General features: G+C 40.9%; 1 protein-coding gene across 5 annotated transcripts in view; it reads right to left on the minus strand.

Annotated features, from left to right (window-relative positions):
• The window catches only part of enox2 (ecto-NOX disulfide-thiol exchanger 2), a 240416-nt gene that overhangs the window by 26418 nt on the left and 196466 nt on the right, over positions 1-17532 (minus strand). For all 5 annotated transcript variants that reach the window (XM_042492832.1, XM_042492831.1, XM_042492833.1 and 2 more), the window contains 4 exons: positions 17128-17361; positions 14217-14429; positions 10197-10303; positions 2834-2948 (listed from right to left, as the gene is read on the minus strand). In XM_042492832.1, coding sequence (XP_042348766.1) covers positions 2834-2948; positions 10197-10303; positions 14217-14429; positions 17128-17361 — 669 coding nt within the window. The remainder of the gene's footprint in view (positions 1-2833; positions 2949-10196; positions 10304-14216; positions 14430-17127; positions 17362-17532) is intronic.

The following is a 17532-nucleotide window of genomic DNA, read 5'->3' on the forward strand; positions in this document are numbered from 1 at the left end:
AGCACTGTTTTGGTCATATCCACCATTACACAAAATGTTCTTATTTGTGTCGCCTCACAAAGGAGATAACTGCGCACAAGCTGATATTACAAGCCAAAAACTTTTCCCTGTCGACAGGACAACATAAGTGCAGTTTGCATGTGGACAAAAGCCTAAAACATATAGACAAAGCTACATTTATAAATATGCCTGAGCACAATGTGTGTGAAACCAGGTCTGATAAAAATGATTTTTGTTTAAAAAAATGTAAGTGTTTCGTGATTCACTACTGCTATGATATGTGTCTTAGCTTGGCATCTTTTTCATAGCAGCGGTGGCCAAACTCATGAGTTTTGGAGTATTATACCCATTATATCCTTTTTCCGTCAAAATTAGTGCACGTATGTTGGTTTTTTAAACACGGTAAAACGTGTTAAAAATAGGGGATAGACTTCTTTCCAATAACCGGCAGCAGATGAGAATGCTTTTCTGTTTTTTTTTTTCTTTTTTTCTCTGGTTTGTCATGTTCAACGTCATTCTGAAGGGCCGGAATAAAACATGTCAGTAAGCAGTAGAAGGCAGTATTGAGGCTGATGAAAATATTACAGCAGTTACTTCTTTTTTTTTTACAACTCTTACTTATTCACTCTCTCTTTCAAACTAGGTACCAACTAAATTTTGAGCAATTTTCCAGCGCTGCTGCATGAGGACAAATGTTATTCTGTATCGCTCCAGCGAAGGGGCAAAAATCACTGCCTCCACCGCGGTGTTGTTTTTCCATCATTGCAAATTGGAGTCAAACAGAGCTAGGGCCTGTAAATACCTGCGACCACTGTAGGGTCATTTATACCAGGAGTAAGCGTGGATTGTAACCTTTCCCATTACATATAAAAGCCAGATGTTAGCAGGCTTTAGTGTTTATTTGTGCAGTGTAACAGGGGCTTTCAGGAAGAATCCCATGTTTCTCTTCAGAGCAAAATTGAGCCTATGGTTTCAGGAACAAAATATAAATTGGGAATACGAAATGGGAAAGATTTCATAAATTCTGGAACCAGTGTCTCTCTCTACTTCAAAACTCTGCTGACAGAGGCCTGACGATGTGCGCAAACAGCCCCACAAACTGTCTTCACATTTCGATTGAACCTGAATGTTGCAGAATCTCAAGACACCATGTTGTCAAGCTATCTGTAAATAGTTATTTTGATATTCACTCCGCGTCCACTAATCAAACAGTGACAGTATATCAATATGGCCGACTGAAAGCGGCAATAATCCCAGAGTGTTTTGTCCAGTGGCTCTCTGCTGGACATTTGACCTGACCTATTGAGCAAGGAGAGGAGACAGGGAATTATTATTATATGAGACCCGCTCAGCTCCAGAGATGTCCGGTATTATCAGCTCTGCTCTCCTCCTGTGGGCCTTGAGGGGGAAGCTCTTTGGGAAAGTGCAATACACTGACTGGACTAGGGAGATAAGCCCCATCCTGTCGGTGTATGTATGTGTGTGTGCATGAATGCATGTCTGGTTAGGTTTCGTGTGGGTGTTCATGAGTGCTGCCTGCAGTCTATCATGGAGGACCATTGGCAGTGTTAATGAACTCTTGCTGGGTGAGTGTGTGTGTCCACGCTGTGTTTGTGTGTACTTTCCTCGCAGCAAAATGAAGGGTTTGAGGTGAGAAGAGTATTGATCTGAGAGCCTCATCAACTTGGTGTGAGGGGATGTCAACTGCTTGGCCAGATTCAGAGCAATTCCCTTTCTGTTACATAACAGGCGGCAAAAATCGACCTGCAGAAATCCACGAACGCATGTGCACGCGCGCACGCGCACACACACACACACACACACACACACACACACACACACACACACAGTCCTGGTTCTTTTGCTTTCTGTTTTGTACATGAGTCAGACAGAGAGCATCGATTCCCTTTTTAAGAGGCTGCAGTCATAACACAGGTGTTTTCAGCAGGCGTGGTTGTGTGTAAACAGGCCCCCTTTGCTTAAAGGTTATTGAGTAAAGAGGGTGTAACTGTTACCCTGTTAACACAAACACCAAGGAGTGTCACATTAATGCCCGTCACCTCAGCCAATCGTGTGGCATCGAGTGAAATGACAGGTCTCTGACAGCAATGCTAATTACTGACAGCTAAATAGCAAGGTTGCAAAAGAGAAGGGGCTGAGCCGACGACTGCATTTACATACATTTGCATGCTGATTAGATGAGCTGTCATATTAGCAAATGGCAGAGATCACAATGATTAAAAGGCAAGAAGAAAAGAGTGTGTGAACAACACGCAGAGAGGCACAAAACATAAGATGAGCGATGACCTTACATGCAGCGGCAGCGGTTGCAGCATGTTGCCCTGGCGACCACTTGAGACTTATGGGTTATTGTAATGGTGGTTGAGAGATAAGAAGTTTTTGTTGCTTCAGCAAACACAAAGAGACTCCTTTGAGGGGAAAACGGGAGGATTATGGCACTTCAGAGGTACTCTGATCTGAAATTAGACAGCAGCTGGCAGGTGTGGACAGATTCTCACACACACTCGTATAGAGTTGTGTGTATTCACAAGGGTGGACCGGGGTGGATGTCATTTAGAAGCCATGTTCAACATCAACTCAGCAAAGCGTGCGTGGTGTCAGCAACTTGATGTACTTTGAATGTGTTTTTTATTCATGTGGAGTTGTCAGATGGTTGTCAGATGCTTGGGGGATGATTACTGTCATTTCAATCAAACACAGCTGTCTCCCTCAGTTATTTAACACTCTAAGTGTTCGTCCTCTGACGATCTTGATCACTGTTTGGCCTGTCATGTTGACAGAAGTGCTGTACGGTGAATACGTGCATGCGTACCTGAGTCCTCGGAGTCCTTGCTGTCGGGGGAATCCTCCATGTCATCGTCCGACATCTCCATCTCCTCCTCCCGCCTGATGCCCATCAGCTGCTCGTTGTGCATGTTTCTGATCTCCTGCAAGACACAGCCAAAAGAGGGGTGGATCAGAGCTGCAGAGACTCATGGGTGATGCACGTTTCAGCAGGTGCTAGGACAAACAGGATGCACCTTGTTGATTTCACTGATGTCAAGCATTAGCTGCTAGGGATACTTTTAACAGAACAGAGCAAAGAAGATGAATAGAAATGAACAGGATGGTCTCAGAGCTGGGGATAAATTCCTCCTCTGGCACAGCAACAGGGCAGATGGTAGCACAAATATAGCCAGACCCCACAGTTTTGTACTTTGCTGTTCTTGTTACTTTGAGGAAATATTCACATTCAAGCCGCTAAAATACATAAAGTTTGTGACACTAACAACCACAACTCCTGTCAAACATGTCAAAGCACTAACACATCAGAAGGCATTGATTTAGGAAGACAAAACATGAAATGTGTCTTTATTGCTGATGTTTTACACACACATCTGGAAGCCCACAGTAGTAACTGCAAAAACCACCAATCTTCACCGTTTCACAGGCAGAATTGCTAATGACTATATCCGTCTAGAGACCAGTAACCGGGAAAATGGTTTAAAGATTAAGGTCAGACCGATGAATTGGATTGGCTGTAAATTAGACCAAACCCTGCAGGTCTGTGTCAAGAGACAAGCAAAACAAACAAACTAAATCCTTGTGATGCATTATATACACAACAGAGAGGCCATGCTTACAGCAGACCATGAACATGCGGTTAATAAGAATCTGCGGGTTTTTAAATTCCTTTCAGCTTTTATTCCCTGTTATGAGCTGATGTTTGAGCTAATATAGAGTATCTCCATTAGAAACTCTGTTGATAATGGAGCAGGAGAATAGAGGACATGGCTAACTATGATGTAAATAGACGGACTGACATCCCTTTTCCACTTCAGAGGCTTGAAGGTCACAAATATATCCAAGCAGCACAAGCAGACCACAGTAAGGTCAGGGTCGGACAAACATGTAAACATATGTGGCTTGTAGAAGTGGGCACAACAAAAGTACAAAGTGATAAACTAATTTTCTAGATTTTATAACTACAAAATCCTGAAAAACGTCTATATAATATTGAGTATTTTAAAGGATACTTTGCTGAATTTCAACCAGCTTTGGATCATAACAGTTTGGATAGTATGTGTGAATTGACTATGGAGATCTTCTCTTCATTTTACCAGCACACAGATCTCTGCTGGATAACATGTTTTACAGACGTGCCACCATGGACAAAATATGTGTCTATGATGGAGGTTATACCAAAATGCCTCTTTCTCTCTCTCTCTCTCTTTCTGTCAAACTCAGACCAAATGGTAAACCAGTGCGAATCAAATATGAACCAAAATTCTGTTTCTGCGTTTCCTATTTCTCACCTAAATTAAATTCCAAAACGTATTTTAGCTTACTGTTTAACTGTAATACAAGATTGTTTGTCTGCAACTGGCCACCATATTGTTTTTGGACAAGCACCTTGAGTTATGTCATCTGGTACGAAGCAGTGCATTATGGTAATTGTCGGTTTTCTACTTCTTGAGCAAAAGTGAATACCACAGCCCTTTTCCTCCGATTTCTTTGGTTGTGTAGCACCAATTTCAAACGTTTCTGCATCTTAGTTCTGCATAGACAGCCTATTTTAATAAAAAGACCCTAGTTCCAGCGATGAAATCCTTCTTTAAAACCTCATGCTTATTTTTCATTTTCTACATCTGATGTTGGTGAAGGAAAATTTTGTCACTATACTATTTTATGAGGAGATGATAAACAATAATACTGAATTATCATCTGGTCCTGGTTTAAAAGGCACTAAATAAGTCCTGTAATGGCTAATGTGTACAATACATGTCACTTACTACAACAAGGTGAGCCAGTTAAGAATTAGCAAACAATTACTTGGGTTGATAATATTCTTATTATGACACTGATGACTCGATAATTTACAGTGTTTGACCATTGCAGCTCAACAAAAGCTATACAGTAAGATCTAGCTGACTCCACACACACGTCTTCGACAGGCAAGTAATTAAGCAATACTGTATCATCTCAACAAGATCTTTGTCTCTCCTGCAACTTCAAAGTTTATGCAATGATCTTCCTTAAAAATACATCACTTTACTCACCTTCAGTAACCACACACAGCTGTGATAAGGCTGCCTACTACCAAAACATATATGTACATAATGTACAAACACCACCAGGGGATGGAGACACGAGTGTTTTATCAATGAAAACATTCCCAACAACAGGCTGAAAAATACTCCTGAAAAGCAAAGAAGCTGCCTGAGAGTAAATAAACTTGCAACCATCTGTCAGCTGACGTTATCAGCCTGAGCCCAGGGCAGAGGTCAAACAGGTACTCTGCACACACAAACACATGCACACACACAACCATCTGCTGTGTACAGAGAACACAGTGACACAAACACTCACTGCATACACACAAGCCCACACACAGCACATATAAACATTGATGGAGGGAGGCAGCTGTTGTCTGATTCTGCCTGGGAGCTGCAGCTACTCCGCGCTGCAGCTAGTTCCTTCATATTTCACCTCTAGGCCACAGAATCATACTGAATATACAATATGACTGAGAGTGAAACTGGCTGCCTATTTGATGATAAACTACCCCTGAGCAACTGCACTTACTTACCTATTCTCTTTACACTGGCCAGTGGCCGCCAGTCTGCAGCCTGTAAGGCAGGTCTGTGTAATCAATGTGAAAATAAACCTGCATTAAGTATTATTTCTGATTTTAAATCAAATCACTCCATGTAATGTAAAAGAATGACAAGCTGTGCCAGGATTTACAGTGGATTAGCACCCACCTCTGCAGCTAGATGCAGCTATTCCACACTTTTAGCCCATTATTTTGGTTCTCTGACCTTCACAAAGAATGTATAGTTGGGCCCCACAGCTCTTATTACTCCCACATATAAAACCAAAGGCTGCCGTTTCCAGCTCAGACAAGCTGACTGTGTGCCGCCGGCCCTGCGATAAATGACAGAGTGCTGAAGTAAACAAGTCGCTGGTGGAGAAACTTGAGCAGCTAGCAAACCAAGAGTCCCAAATATTTTTCTCAGAAGGTGGAGGTGAACAAACCAAACCAAACGGGTGAGTAAATATTGGACTTCTTCTGCATCAAGTGGTCAGAAACACGACTTGGACACCACAAAAACTTGTGAAGGCCGTGGTGCATCAGGACTGTGTGTTCTTTAACTTCCTAGTAGGACTGGGTAATATGGAGAAAATAAAATACTTTTCAGCAAATACCTCAATATTGATGTTGTGATGATGTTGTAGGGTTGACTGTTTGTGCTTTTACAAAGTATTTTTAAGATGACATCTTTGACATTATAATGATATAATATTTGGTAATGTGGATAGAATCACTATATCACTATACTGATATAATATCAATATATTGCCCAGTGAAACTTTCTACTAGCTACATTTAATGAAGCTTTAAACTTGATTTTGGCGATTTGAGGCAGCGGAAACAAGCTGGAAATACAAAACTAACCTAGCAATATTTTAAAAAGTTGGTATGGCAAAGCTGTTGGCAAACAGCTGCTTATTAGCACATCCAACAGATACAGAATAACATTGTAATTTATTTGTTACTGGCCACCTGATGAATGTAAGATTTATTCTGTTTTGGCTCTGTTTTTCCTTTTGACTTCTGAAGGAAATATCTTTCTCTTCAGCTGCTAAACTCTCCACTGTGTTCACCAGCTGGTCTCTAACCTCCACTTTGGAAGCTGGGTGGAAAAAAATTCTTCAACTAACTTAATCTACATTTCACATTCTGTGAGGAGTTACAAAAGGCCCAGTGTGCAGGATTTAGAGATATCTAGCCATGCAACTAACTGAAACGTTTGTGTTTCAGGCATGTAGGGAAAGGATGTCCAAGTTCTTTCCAATTGAAGCCAGCTGCTTCTTGCATCATATGGATAATACAAAAAAAAAAGCCAAAAACAGGCACAAATAAAACTTAATTCAACTTTCCACCACTCCTGAAAGCAGCAACCCTCGCTGTCACGCTTTTCCTTGCTGTGGTTGTGTCTGCTACCTATCAAGAGTTGTCTGCTGCATAGTAAACGTTTGTGTTCTTATTTAACGTCTGTTTATGAAATGCCATTCGTTCCACCTGTGCAGTTCTTACACGGTGCATGTCTTCAATCTGTATGACTGTCCTGCATTTGTGAGGTGAATGGAAAAAATTACAATGAACCTGTTTGAATGACCTATATTGTGTGACATGGAGTACATTTTAAAAGACAAGTAGGGTTGTGTTAAAAATCAATCTGTGGGGCCAAAATGGACCTTCGGGCCAGACTTTGGACTTTGATGCCAAAAAAGTGCATGGCCCTATTTGGAACCAGTGTTTTGTTTGTCAGTTCTGGGCTGCTGTAGAAACAGCCTGACTGACTCTGTGGAACAGGACCCACTCTGTGTGTTGATATAAATGGCTCATTCTGAAAAACACAACAATTTCAGATGATTTTATACTAATGAAAATAAAGTTATGAATATTATATTCCATGTCTGCCAATATATCCCCCTAAATCCTACAAACTGCTCCTTTAATCTTCCTTTTTTTTCCCACCAGTTGAGTGTGACTCCACCTGTCACACACAGACTATGCAATGGTCTGATTCTGGGATAATTCCCTACTGTGTATGAACTTACTTTGACCCTAACAGACAGCTGCAGAGAGATACAGACTCAGTTTGGGCCAAGGCGAAACCAAGACTTCCACATGACTTCATCCATCGACCCCCCTTTTACTCTGACACACACAAACACGATAAAGCACACTGTATGTGGTGTCACTCTGACAATAAAGTTTATTCTGATGGCTCTAATCAAGTGTAAAGTAGCTGTAAGAGAAAAACTAGAAAGACTGTTAGAACCAAGATTGCTTTTAAATGTTTTTTTTCAAAACGATGTTTACTGAATGGTGGACAGACTCTGCAGATGAGCGTCCGCCCACAGTGGTCTCTTTCACTTACGTCTATGCATCATGCTGTACTCCCTGGTGTACGCAGTGTGTATACAGAAACTCTTTAAAGGAAGAAGAAAGAACGAACAGATCCCTGGAGGCCCTGATGAAAACACTGTGCTATTCCCACAACAGATTTTATTACTTCCTGTTTGAGTGTAAATATATAGAGGAGAGTGGTTCTCAAATGAGAACATCCCTGAAAGACTGAAAGAAAGGTTTGAGCGAGGGGAAGGGAGCACAACACAAAGTGGCCTTTACTGACGTCACACAATCGGGCATGGACTCAAGCATTTGCATATGAACATGCATCATCAGGCTTCCCACTTACTCATCAAGTGTGTGCAAAGAGATCTCTACATAAGCTATTATAAGCATACTTTCTAGCAAAGAGTTGCTGTTATAGATGGGTAAAGTTTTAGATTATTACTGATATGATTCTGCAGCAACATTAAAAACAACAATTTTGCTTTGCAACACCTACCTTTAAAGAGAAGTTTTTGTACAAGTTGATTGTTGCTTCTGCTTGATCTTAAATCTGTTGTTTTATATACTGAGGTTCAAAGAAACTTACCAATCAGATATGATCATATACTGTCCATTAGACCCAGGACTGCACCACACTCCAGACCCTCTGTTACATACAACCCATGATCATGCTACCGTAATTACTGTAATGCTCCATTTGGCAGAGAGAACAAATAGCAGATAGTAGACAACAAAAATGCTATAAGATTTGAAAATGAGTATACTTTTATTTCTCAAGATACTCCTCCTTAAAGCTGGGGTGGGCAGTTTTTTTTCTTTATTGCGTCAGTTGGCAAAGACCCATAATAACCTTTCAGTGTATTGTAATTTAAGTGGTCAAAGAGAACATTAGACTTCCTGTTGGCTGTTTTACAAATGCATTTGTGCGTTCATGTCCGTTCATTGAAAGCCTGATTCAATATAGCAGAGAAAGTTGCTTTTCCAGCATTGGCAACTATGGCCTACACTGCAAAGCAACCCAAAAAAGTAGACAGATTTATCAAAAAGAGATAATTAAAATGCATGTTAGCACCGATGAAGCATTTTGAGATGGAGAGAAAATGTTGCTGAACAATGGAGGGCTTTGAAGCTAATTTTCATTGTGTCCAAATGTAGAATTACACTGTCACATGATGCCACTGGGCCCAAAAAGACCCCCCCCCCCCCCATTACACTTTCATCGTGAACTAGACATCTGTAAATTGGTGGATACATTTTTTGGAGCATCCTGGCCCTTTGAAATGACAAGTTTCTCTATCAGGATGTGATCCATTCAGTTAGGTATCATTTAAAAAGTCTAGGAGTTCAATTATTTTACCCCATCCAAGTTAACAGAGCTCTAAAATGGAAATTAGCTCCTCAGACACACTTGGTCATCATAAGTTTCTAATGTGCATGATCTATGGGCCCCAATATGTGTGAAGATATTTCATACTGCGCAAATAGAACAAATAGAGCTTTTTTGGCTTGATGTTCTACTGAGAAACTTTCATAGGAATGAATAGAGCTCTGCCTCAAATACAGGTACAGCCATGGAGCCAAAGACTCATGGTTGCAGCTAATTTAATGTAATGTTTATGTAGCTAACGTCATCTAAAAGAGGCCCACAAGAATGCAAAAAACCCCAACAAAAAACAGGCAGTTATTCCCTTTGAGTTGCTAAATAAAGCGGATGCATATGCCTGTGCATGTCTGGAGGGAGGGGCTTAGGACAGAGAGAGGAGAGCTGCATTTTCTAATTGGGGCTTTTTGTTTTTTGCCTTTTCCTGAAAACTGCCTACCCCAGCTTTAATAATTCACTCAAAAGAAGAGAAAATGTTGGTGCAGGGGAGAAGGCTTGTACAGAATTACCTGTGTCCTGGACACCCTGAGAAATGGAAAACTCACCCAGCAGCTTGTATCCAATTCTTGGGGGAGGATGTAGGGACAGAGGTTTGGACTTGGCTGTCTCACACTGTCTGGAGTGAGCAGGTACCTGTTTCGTCTCCTATCTTCAATCAGAGTACTTACTGTAACAAATAGTCTGCTCTTTTGACTTCTGATTTAACCTATTTTGGCTTCTCTTGTTTAATTTGAGTATAATTATGGAGTAAAAGCATCTATCTATCAGTTAAAAATAAATAACTTTATAATGAGTAAAGAGGGAGACAGGCGTTGAAAAAAATGGGATAAATTCTAATTTTCCATTAATCAGGTGAACACCAGAATGAAATCAAAGTGTACTAACCTCCGCTTGTTTGCGCCACATGTCCAGGTTCTTGCGCTGAGCTTTGGAGAAATGGTCCCATGCCTTTTGTTTGGAAGCAGCTTGGAATACAGACACAATCTGTTCAACTGTGGCGGGGTGCAGGGAAGGACCAGAGACCATCCAGAGCAAGAGAGAGAAAGACAGAGGGCAGGTGGGAAGGAGCAGAGGAGTGAGAAAGTGGAGTCAACTAGGGATGTAAAGAACTGTGTGTGTGTCTGTGTGTGTGTGCATGTGTGTGTGTGTGTGTGTGTGTGTGTGTGTGTCTGTGAATGTGCGTGTGTTTGTTTGTTTATATGTGCTTGTGCAAGCGTGTGATCTACTTACCAGCTGATGCCAGTGCATCATCTCAGGGATGATTGGTCATATAGTTCCCACACGCAAAACTTAAACAACTTAAATAAATCATACATTTTCTCAACATACTTAAATTATATATATGTTCCTTTCTATAGAATGAAGCCCTTGAAACCTGCAGCTCTGCTAAAAATGAGTAAATATTTATGAGCAAGAGGTCACAAATGGATGGTCACTTTGGTCCAGAATGAAATATCTCAACTAGGTCGACATGAAACTTTGTACAGACAGAAATGGTCCACAGAAGAAATCTACTGACGTTGATGATCCTCCAACTTTTCCTCCAATGCCATCATGAATTTGACAAATGATGGTCAGGGATGCAAGTGTGATCACATTATACACAAGCGAAAACGTAATTGTGTTTTCAGTCCACATACAACTACTTCATGGGCGGCAATAAGCTATGCGTGACAGCTCAAAACCAGCGAGGTAGCAGCGGCTCTCTCTCCCCTGATGCTGAAGCAGCGGGACACGCTGTGGTCTCCCATCAGGTGCTAACACACTACTGCGCTGTCTCCCTCATCTGCAATGAAGCTTCGTGAAAGTTCAGACAGGAATACTCTCTTTATGCTGTCATTTCATTCAGAAATCTCTCTGCCTCTCTCTCTGACTTCTTCTCTATCAGCTGACCATGACTCTAAATTAATCCAACCACATTTTACCACACTCATAACTTTGCTCCTCTCTGCTGCTGTCAGTTGTCATTTCAGGATGAACAGATGCGACCCTCCTCCATCCCATTCACCTCCAGTCTTTAGCACATCCACTGTCTATCCTGCTCCTTATCCCATCATCCTTTTCCCTCAGCCATCCCTCTCCACATCCTCCATCACCTATGTCTAGACTCCATCAAGGGGGAATATTCCCAAACTAAACATATCTACCCCTGAATATGCACATCACAATGTGGTCGAATCACTAAAGAGCTTTTCTATATTCATCTTTATTATGCACTACGTAATAAACTTTTGTTCACTCTAAAAGAAAATAAGTCTCTCCTGATTGAAATGCATTCTTCTTGTTAATCACTGTCTCCACAATCAGGTGGGCGTATTTCATTCTTGCTGTTGCCATCTAAATCTTCACGACTGGCTCTAAAGACATGTTTTATTTTTACATCAATATGTCTATCATAATGTGCACCTCATTTCATTTAAAAAATTAAAAATATTAATAACAACTTATATTCTTTATTTTGCATTATCTTCGCAAAGCTGTCATAATCTTGTATCACACAAATAGCTTCTAGACTAAATATTGCTGCCTTGTTATGCACAGTACTATGTAATGTATTTTGACATAACTTGTGTAATAACGTCATCAGGTTAAATCATATCTCGACACAATCAAAACACAAGATGCATTTGAATGCAAGGTATAAAAGGCCTTTACGAGAACACAAGTGGCAAATATTGTACCCGCTAAACATCACCTTGTTGACAAAGACATGCTGTTCCTAAGTGCAGTCTCACAGAGCTGTTAGCAAGGCTGTGGACTCTTGTCTTGTTTAACATTTATTTAACAAGGGAAATTTTGCTAAGCAACTGGCAGCTGCCAAAAATAACCTACTCTAAGCGCGCCACTGTTGACCACTGTGCAGCTCCACAACAGCAGAGGGCTGTTAAGAATCTTGCCCAAGGACACCTTGTTAAAGTAGCATAGTGTTCCTGATTTACTTTCCCTATGCAGATCTCTCGCTCTTCTTTTAAAAGGACAGCTTCAAGCCTCAAAAGTTAACCCTTCAGTACAGAGCTGAGCGTGCTTCTGTGGTTCAGTGAGTCTTATGAGGACCTGACCTATTAGTCTGAGGTTTCCACCGTTCCTACATGTGGTGTGTCTGATGATAGCTATTTTATCTTAGCTCAAGCGTATTGATATTGTCATTCCTCTCTCAGCTATCTATCTGTTGTCATGTGGGTGGTCATGGAGGAGTGTATGGGTGGTCTGTGTATCCCAGAGGTCCTAATGTACACAGGGGGGTGAGTCAATATGACTGTCAGCTAAGTGTGCATGTGTGTGTGCTCGCAGAGTGGTGAGAGAGAGAACAGTACAGGGATCAATAGCATCTTCCCAGAACCCTGTAATTTGATGGAGCAGGTCGATGGTGAAGGCAGAGACGAGAGGAAAGGCTACAGACAGACTTTCAGGCCTTGAGCTTATATGCAACAAAGTAGTTCAAATAGAAACTCTTTCCAGTGAGGTCTGTGGATTATCTGTAGAAAAAGAGGACATTGTTTCTGCTTTTCAGTCTTTCAAATTTATTTTTCCAATGCTTTGAGTGCCACAAATGAAATTCTCTGCACATACACTGTATATTGTATTAGTGCAGCATGGAAAGATTGAGAAGTCAATATCTCAAAACCGGGGCATATAAAGCAAAAAATATCTGCATGGCTAGACACCAAAGGGGTTAGGTGACAATATGTATTTTTTTGTGACTTCAGTGAACTGACCTGTGAGGTGACATACTCCATCAGAGACAGACCTTTGTGGACAGGCTGAATTTATTGGTATGGACAGAGAGTTCAAACTTGTAAAAGCTCCTCACAGGAGGCCAGTGTCTCTGATATCATTAATATGACCAGCAATGCACCAAGAGGAAGGCAAGGTCATGAATAGGAATGTGTTTGTATGGGCTGAAATGATGGAGGACGTCTAACACAAGGTCAGTCTCTCTCTCTCTGCTTTATCCAAGCATCCACCGGTGACTGCATACACCTGTGTCTCCTACATGTCTTATTTATCTGATAAACGAAATGAAAACTGGGGACTTCACTGTGTGTTAAATGTTTATGTTCTATTTAACATGCATGTGGTGGGATACGCAGAGACAAAGTGCCGTGGGCGGTGGTGTAAACCAGCAGCTGCACAGCCAAAGCTGTCAGAGGCTGGTAGGAGCAGTATGCTTTGCCTTCGGCCTTTCATCAGCTGAAATGAGCTAAGCTTGCATTTGCTGTGTGTGTGTCTGGCCTCCACTGTATTCATGCAATGAATGTGTGGGGCTACTTACTATTTCCATCTGAAGGAAACAAGGATAATAATCCACTGCAGTCACAGGAACCTGTATTATTTTTTCCTTTAATGCTAAAGATATCTCGGAAGGAATACTAAAAAAACGAGCAGGACACTGAATGCTGAGTAGTTCTTGGCGATAAAACAGCACTGATAAGAAAGAAATAAAACTTACCTTTGAGCCATCGTCCCAAAAACAAACTTGTGTGAAACAAATTGTCTTCTATGAGGCTATTTAACTTGATAACCTTTATATCCAAAATGTGTACTCCTTAGCTATTTACACGACTGTGAACACATTCTTTGTGCATCTTGTGAGAACAAAATTATACTTACTTATTCAAAGCATTCAGGTACTTCAGGCACAAAATGTCTTACTTTGTGTTTATGTTGTGTGTTCAGTCCTATGATAGGGAAACTTACACTGAACCAGAAACTTGGCAGAGCATCAGTTGGACTCATTCTTATCTTCCTCCTGTACTTATACTACACAACAAGGAGTATAATAAATACTACTTCCTCTCTGGCCGTTATATACAAATGACTCTGATGTACACTTACAGTACATACGGTCTAAACTGTATTATACATCCAAGTGTGTGTTTGTGTGACTGAAATTAGAGGACTCACATTGACCGAGTATGCCGGACAGAGCGGTCTTGAACTTGTCTTTGGCCTCCTCCATCTCCTTCTCGTGTTGACTCTTCTCGCTGGTCAGCCGGCGGATGTGGCCATTGGACGACTGAATCATGGAGTAGAAGTTGTTGGCGTTCCTGCGGTTGACTTCACCTCGTTCCAGCCAGGTCAGGAGCACACGCACTGCTTCTGGAAACTTGCCATCGTCTGGCCAAGGGGTGAGAGAAAGGAAGATCTTTACAGGTAAGCTAAAACAGATAAATCTTGTACAGTCCAAAGACACTGGCAAGCAGAAAAGCATTAAAAAGGCTTAAAAACAAAACAAACATTATAGTCATGATCCATGTGAGATAAGGCTATAAACTGTGATCAAACAGCCCTGACTTCTGAGTATAGAGGCAAATACAGGGAAACTAAAATAAATATAGTAGCAAGTAGGGCTGAACAATTATTTGAATCGGCATTGCAATATTCAAATCGCAAAAGCTGTGATCGGACCTTACATGCTGTCCTATGCTCCACAGAACATATGTGAACGAAACTAGCTGTAGAAAACAACTTGCAGATTGCGATGTACGAGCTTTGATGCTTGCAGTACCTCAAAAGCTAGGTTTATGTTTACTGTACTGTATGTAATTTGTGTGTAGTGGGTGTGTGGTCAAGTGAGAGAGAAAAGGAGACGGTGATACTACTAAGAACAGACAGGTGTTTCGGAACAGATAACAAATTAGGCAAGGCAAATATATTCATATGTCACATTTCATACCCAAAGACTTTTACTAGTTAAACAAGTAAAAGCACAAGAAACAAATGATAAAAACAATAAAAGCAAACAATTAAAAACACATAGAATAAAAACTATACAACTAACAGTCAAATATATTTGATTGAAATGAAAGTTAATTAAAAGCAATAGTAAAGAGGCAGGTCTTTGGCTTGGATTTGAAAGTCATCAACAGTGTCTCAAGTCCAAGCTCTTCTGGCATTTTGTTTTACATCTGAGCAGCACAGAAGATAAAAGCAATGGCGCCATGTTGAGTTTTAACTCTGGGAACAACAGAACCAGCTGACCTGAGAGGTCTGCCAGGTTCATGCTTGGTCAGGAGATGTGTATGGACCCGAACTGTTTAATGATTTATGGTCAAGTAATAAAATTTGAAGTTGCTTCTGTGGAAAAAACTGGTAGCCAATCTAGTAATCTGAGAACTGGAGCTGAATGCTGAGACATTTTGGTCCTTTGGTCCATTTTGGCAACAGCATTCTGGATCAGTTAAAGCTGTCTGACTGCTGTCTTCGACAGAGCTGTGAACCGTCTGTAAAGTTGTCAAGTGGAAGTAAATGAACAGTGGAGTTTTTGGTTTGACCATGAATAAAATGCTGCAGCTCATCAAGAACAAGTTCTCATCTCTTGCTTCTCAACTTCTGGGTTTACGACAAGGCTTTGAGCAAGTGTGTACTTTAGTTTATTAGATTTGTTGGTGTAACTGACAGAATATGTGTGAAATTCAGATTTATTTTTATTGTCCACACCAGGCTTGTTGTTCTTTAGTGCTTTGTTTTTCTTTTTTGATTTTATTTAAGTCATGATGGTTGTATTACATCATTTTAAGGTTTGAGGTTACAACTTATGATATTCTAATATGACTGAATGTTTTTTACAATTCAATAGCTAAATACATTCATGTCATTTTATCATAATAAAGGCCTGGCCAGCATAAAGAGCATTTTTATATGATGACTGTTTCCAATGTTGTGTTGGTCCCACTATAGAATGATTTATTGCTCATGTAAAGCAAATAATACAGAAGATATAAGATCGCAATTAGATAATTTTCTCATGTCGTTCAGCCCCAGTATGAAGCATTTTTTATTTTGTTGAGTAAAAACTAGGAAGTTAATGTGAGCAAAGTGGCACTGTAAAAAAGATTTAAAAAATAAATAAAACCACAGTAAACTGAAGAGAACATCAACAGGAGAACAAAAAGACATCTGTGCTGTTGGATGAAAGGAAAAAAAAAGGAACTGTTCATATAACGGGCTGTCGTATGCAAATTGGCTGTGGAGTACAGGAATATAACTGGCACCGAAAAGGGCTAAACCCCTTTTTTCCTCTGGGTGGAAAATTCAGGAGAGTATAAACCTAAATCTGCAGCAAATAACTGGGATGTGTGTTTTCACAACAGCAGTCCAAAGTGTTCAGAAACAAATCCTTGGCTAAAACAGCAGCGTGTTAGAGTTCTTTACACAAGGGCCAGGGGAGGGAGAGCTGAAAAAGACACGCACAGATGGTAGAGAGGCAGAAAGTCACAGCCATTTTGTCATCGGGCAACTGTGACTGAGACCTGGAAGTGCCATCGCTCATTAGTGAAACAAGTTTATTCAGCCAGACGGAAACTCGACGGAAAGCTGAGAAGAGGGGGAAATGGGAGCGGGGGAAGAGAAACTGGAGAGGATGAGCAGAGGAGAACAGAGAGTGCAGAGAGGAGAAAGGACAAGATAAGAGGAGCACGTGCTGAGGGAAGAGTAAACTGATATACCGTGTTTAACAGCCTCTTTGAAACGTCTTTTGAAAACAAATTCCCTGAATTTGTAAGAACATGAGAGAACTGCTTTGTCATTTTCAACAGTTGCAGTTCATGGACATCCCTGTAATGTCTTGGCTTGTATTGGACACAGGTACACGTATGCAGAACTACTCTTTCACTGTCTCCCCTACCTTGTCTGTTTGTGTTTTGTATGAATAACTACATTTTTATTTTTGTTTGTTCATTCACAATATAAAAATAAGTATTTGTAAATGCCCTTAAAAGGTTGATTAAAGGAAAAATGTATCGTCTTTTATGTGTCAAGCTCTTATGCTTGTGCTATGAGCATACTTTCTTATTTAATTTTATATTTTGCCAACCTTTGATCTTGTCTCCCAGCTGACTGCACTCGTGTTCAGAGTAGTGCACGATGGGAGGAGGGGAGGGCGGCCGGAGGCGATCCTCCTCCATCTTGCGGCGGTGCCTCTCCTCTCTGGCCAACATGCGCTGGCGACACTCCCACTCGTAGAGGTCGTCTCTGGCCTGGGCGAAGTCCACGTGGAGACGGCCGGTGTCTTTTTTGTCTGTGCTGGAGCCCAAACGGATACGGTAACCTGTGGGACACAAACACGTAAAAATGTAAAAAAAAGAAAAAGGAGATGGAAGTGGAAGATGGGAAAAAAGTAAAATGATGGGAGCACCAGATGGGACAGCACGGAGCTCACCAATTAAAATGAAGTAATCAGTCTGCTCAGTTAGCCTGATGTCATTTTCACAATGTGCTA

This window comes from Plectropomus leopardus, chromosome 9 (genome assembly GCF_008729295.1).
Source record: "Plectropomus leopardus isolate mb chromosome 9, YSFRI_Pleo_2.0, whole genome shotgun sequence".
Taxonomy (NCBI): domain Eukaryota; kingdom Metazoa; phylum Chordata; class Actinopteri; order Perciformes; family Serranidae; genus Plectropomus; species Plectropomus leopardus.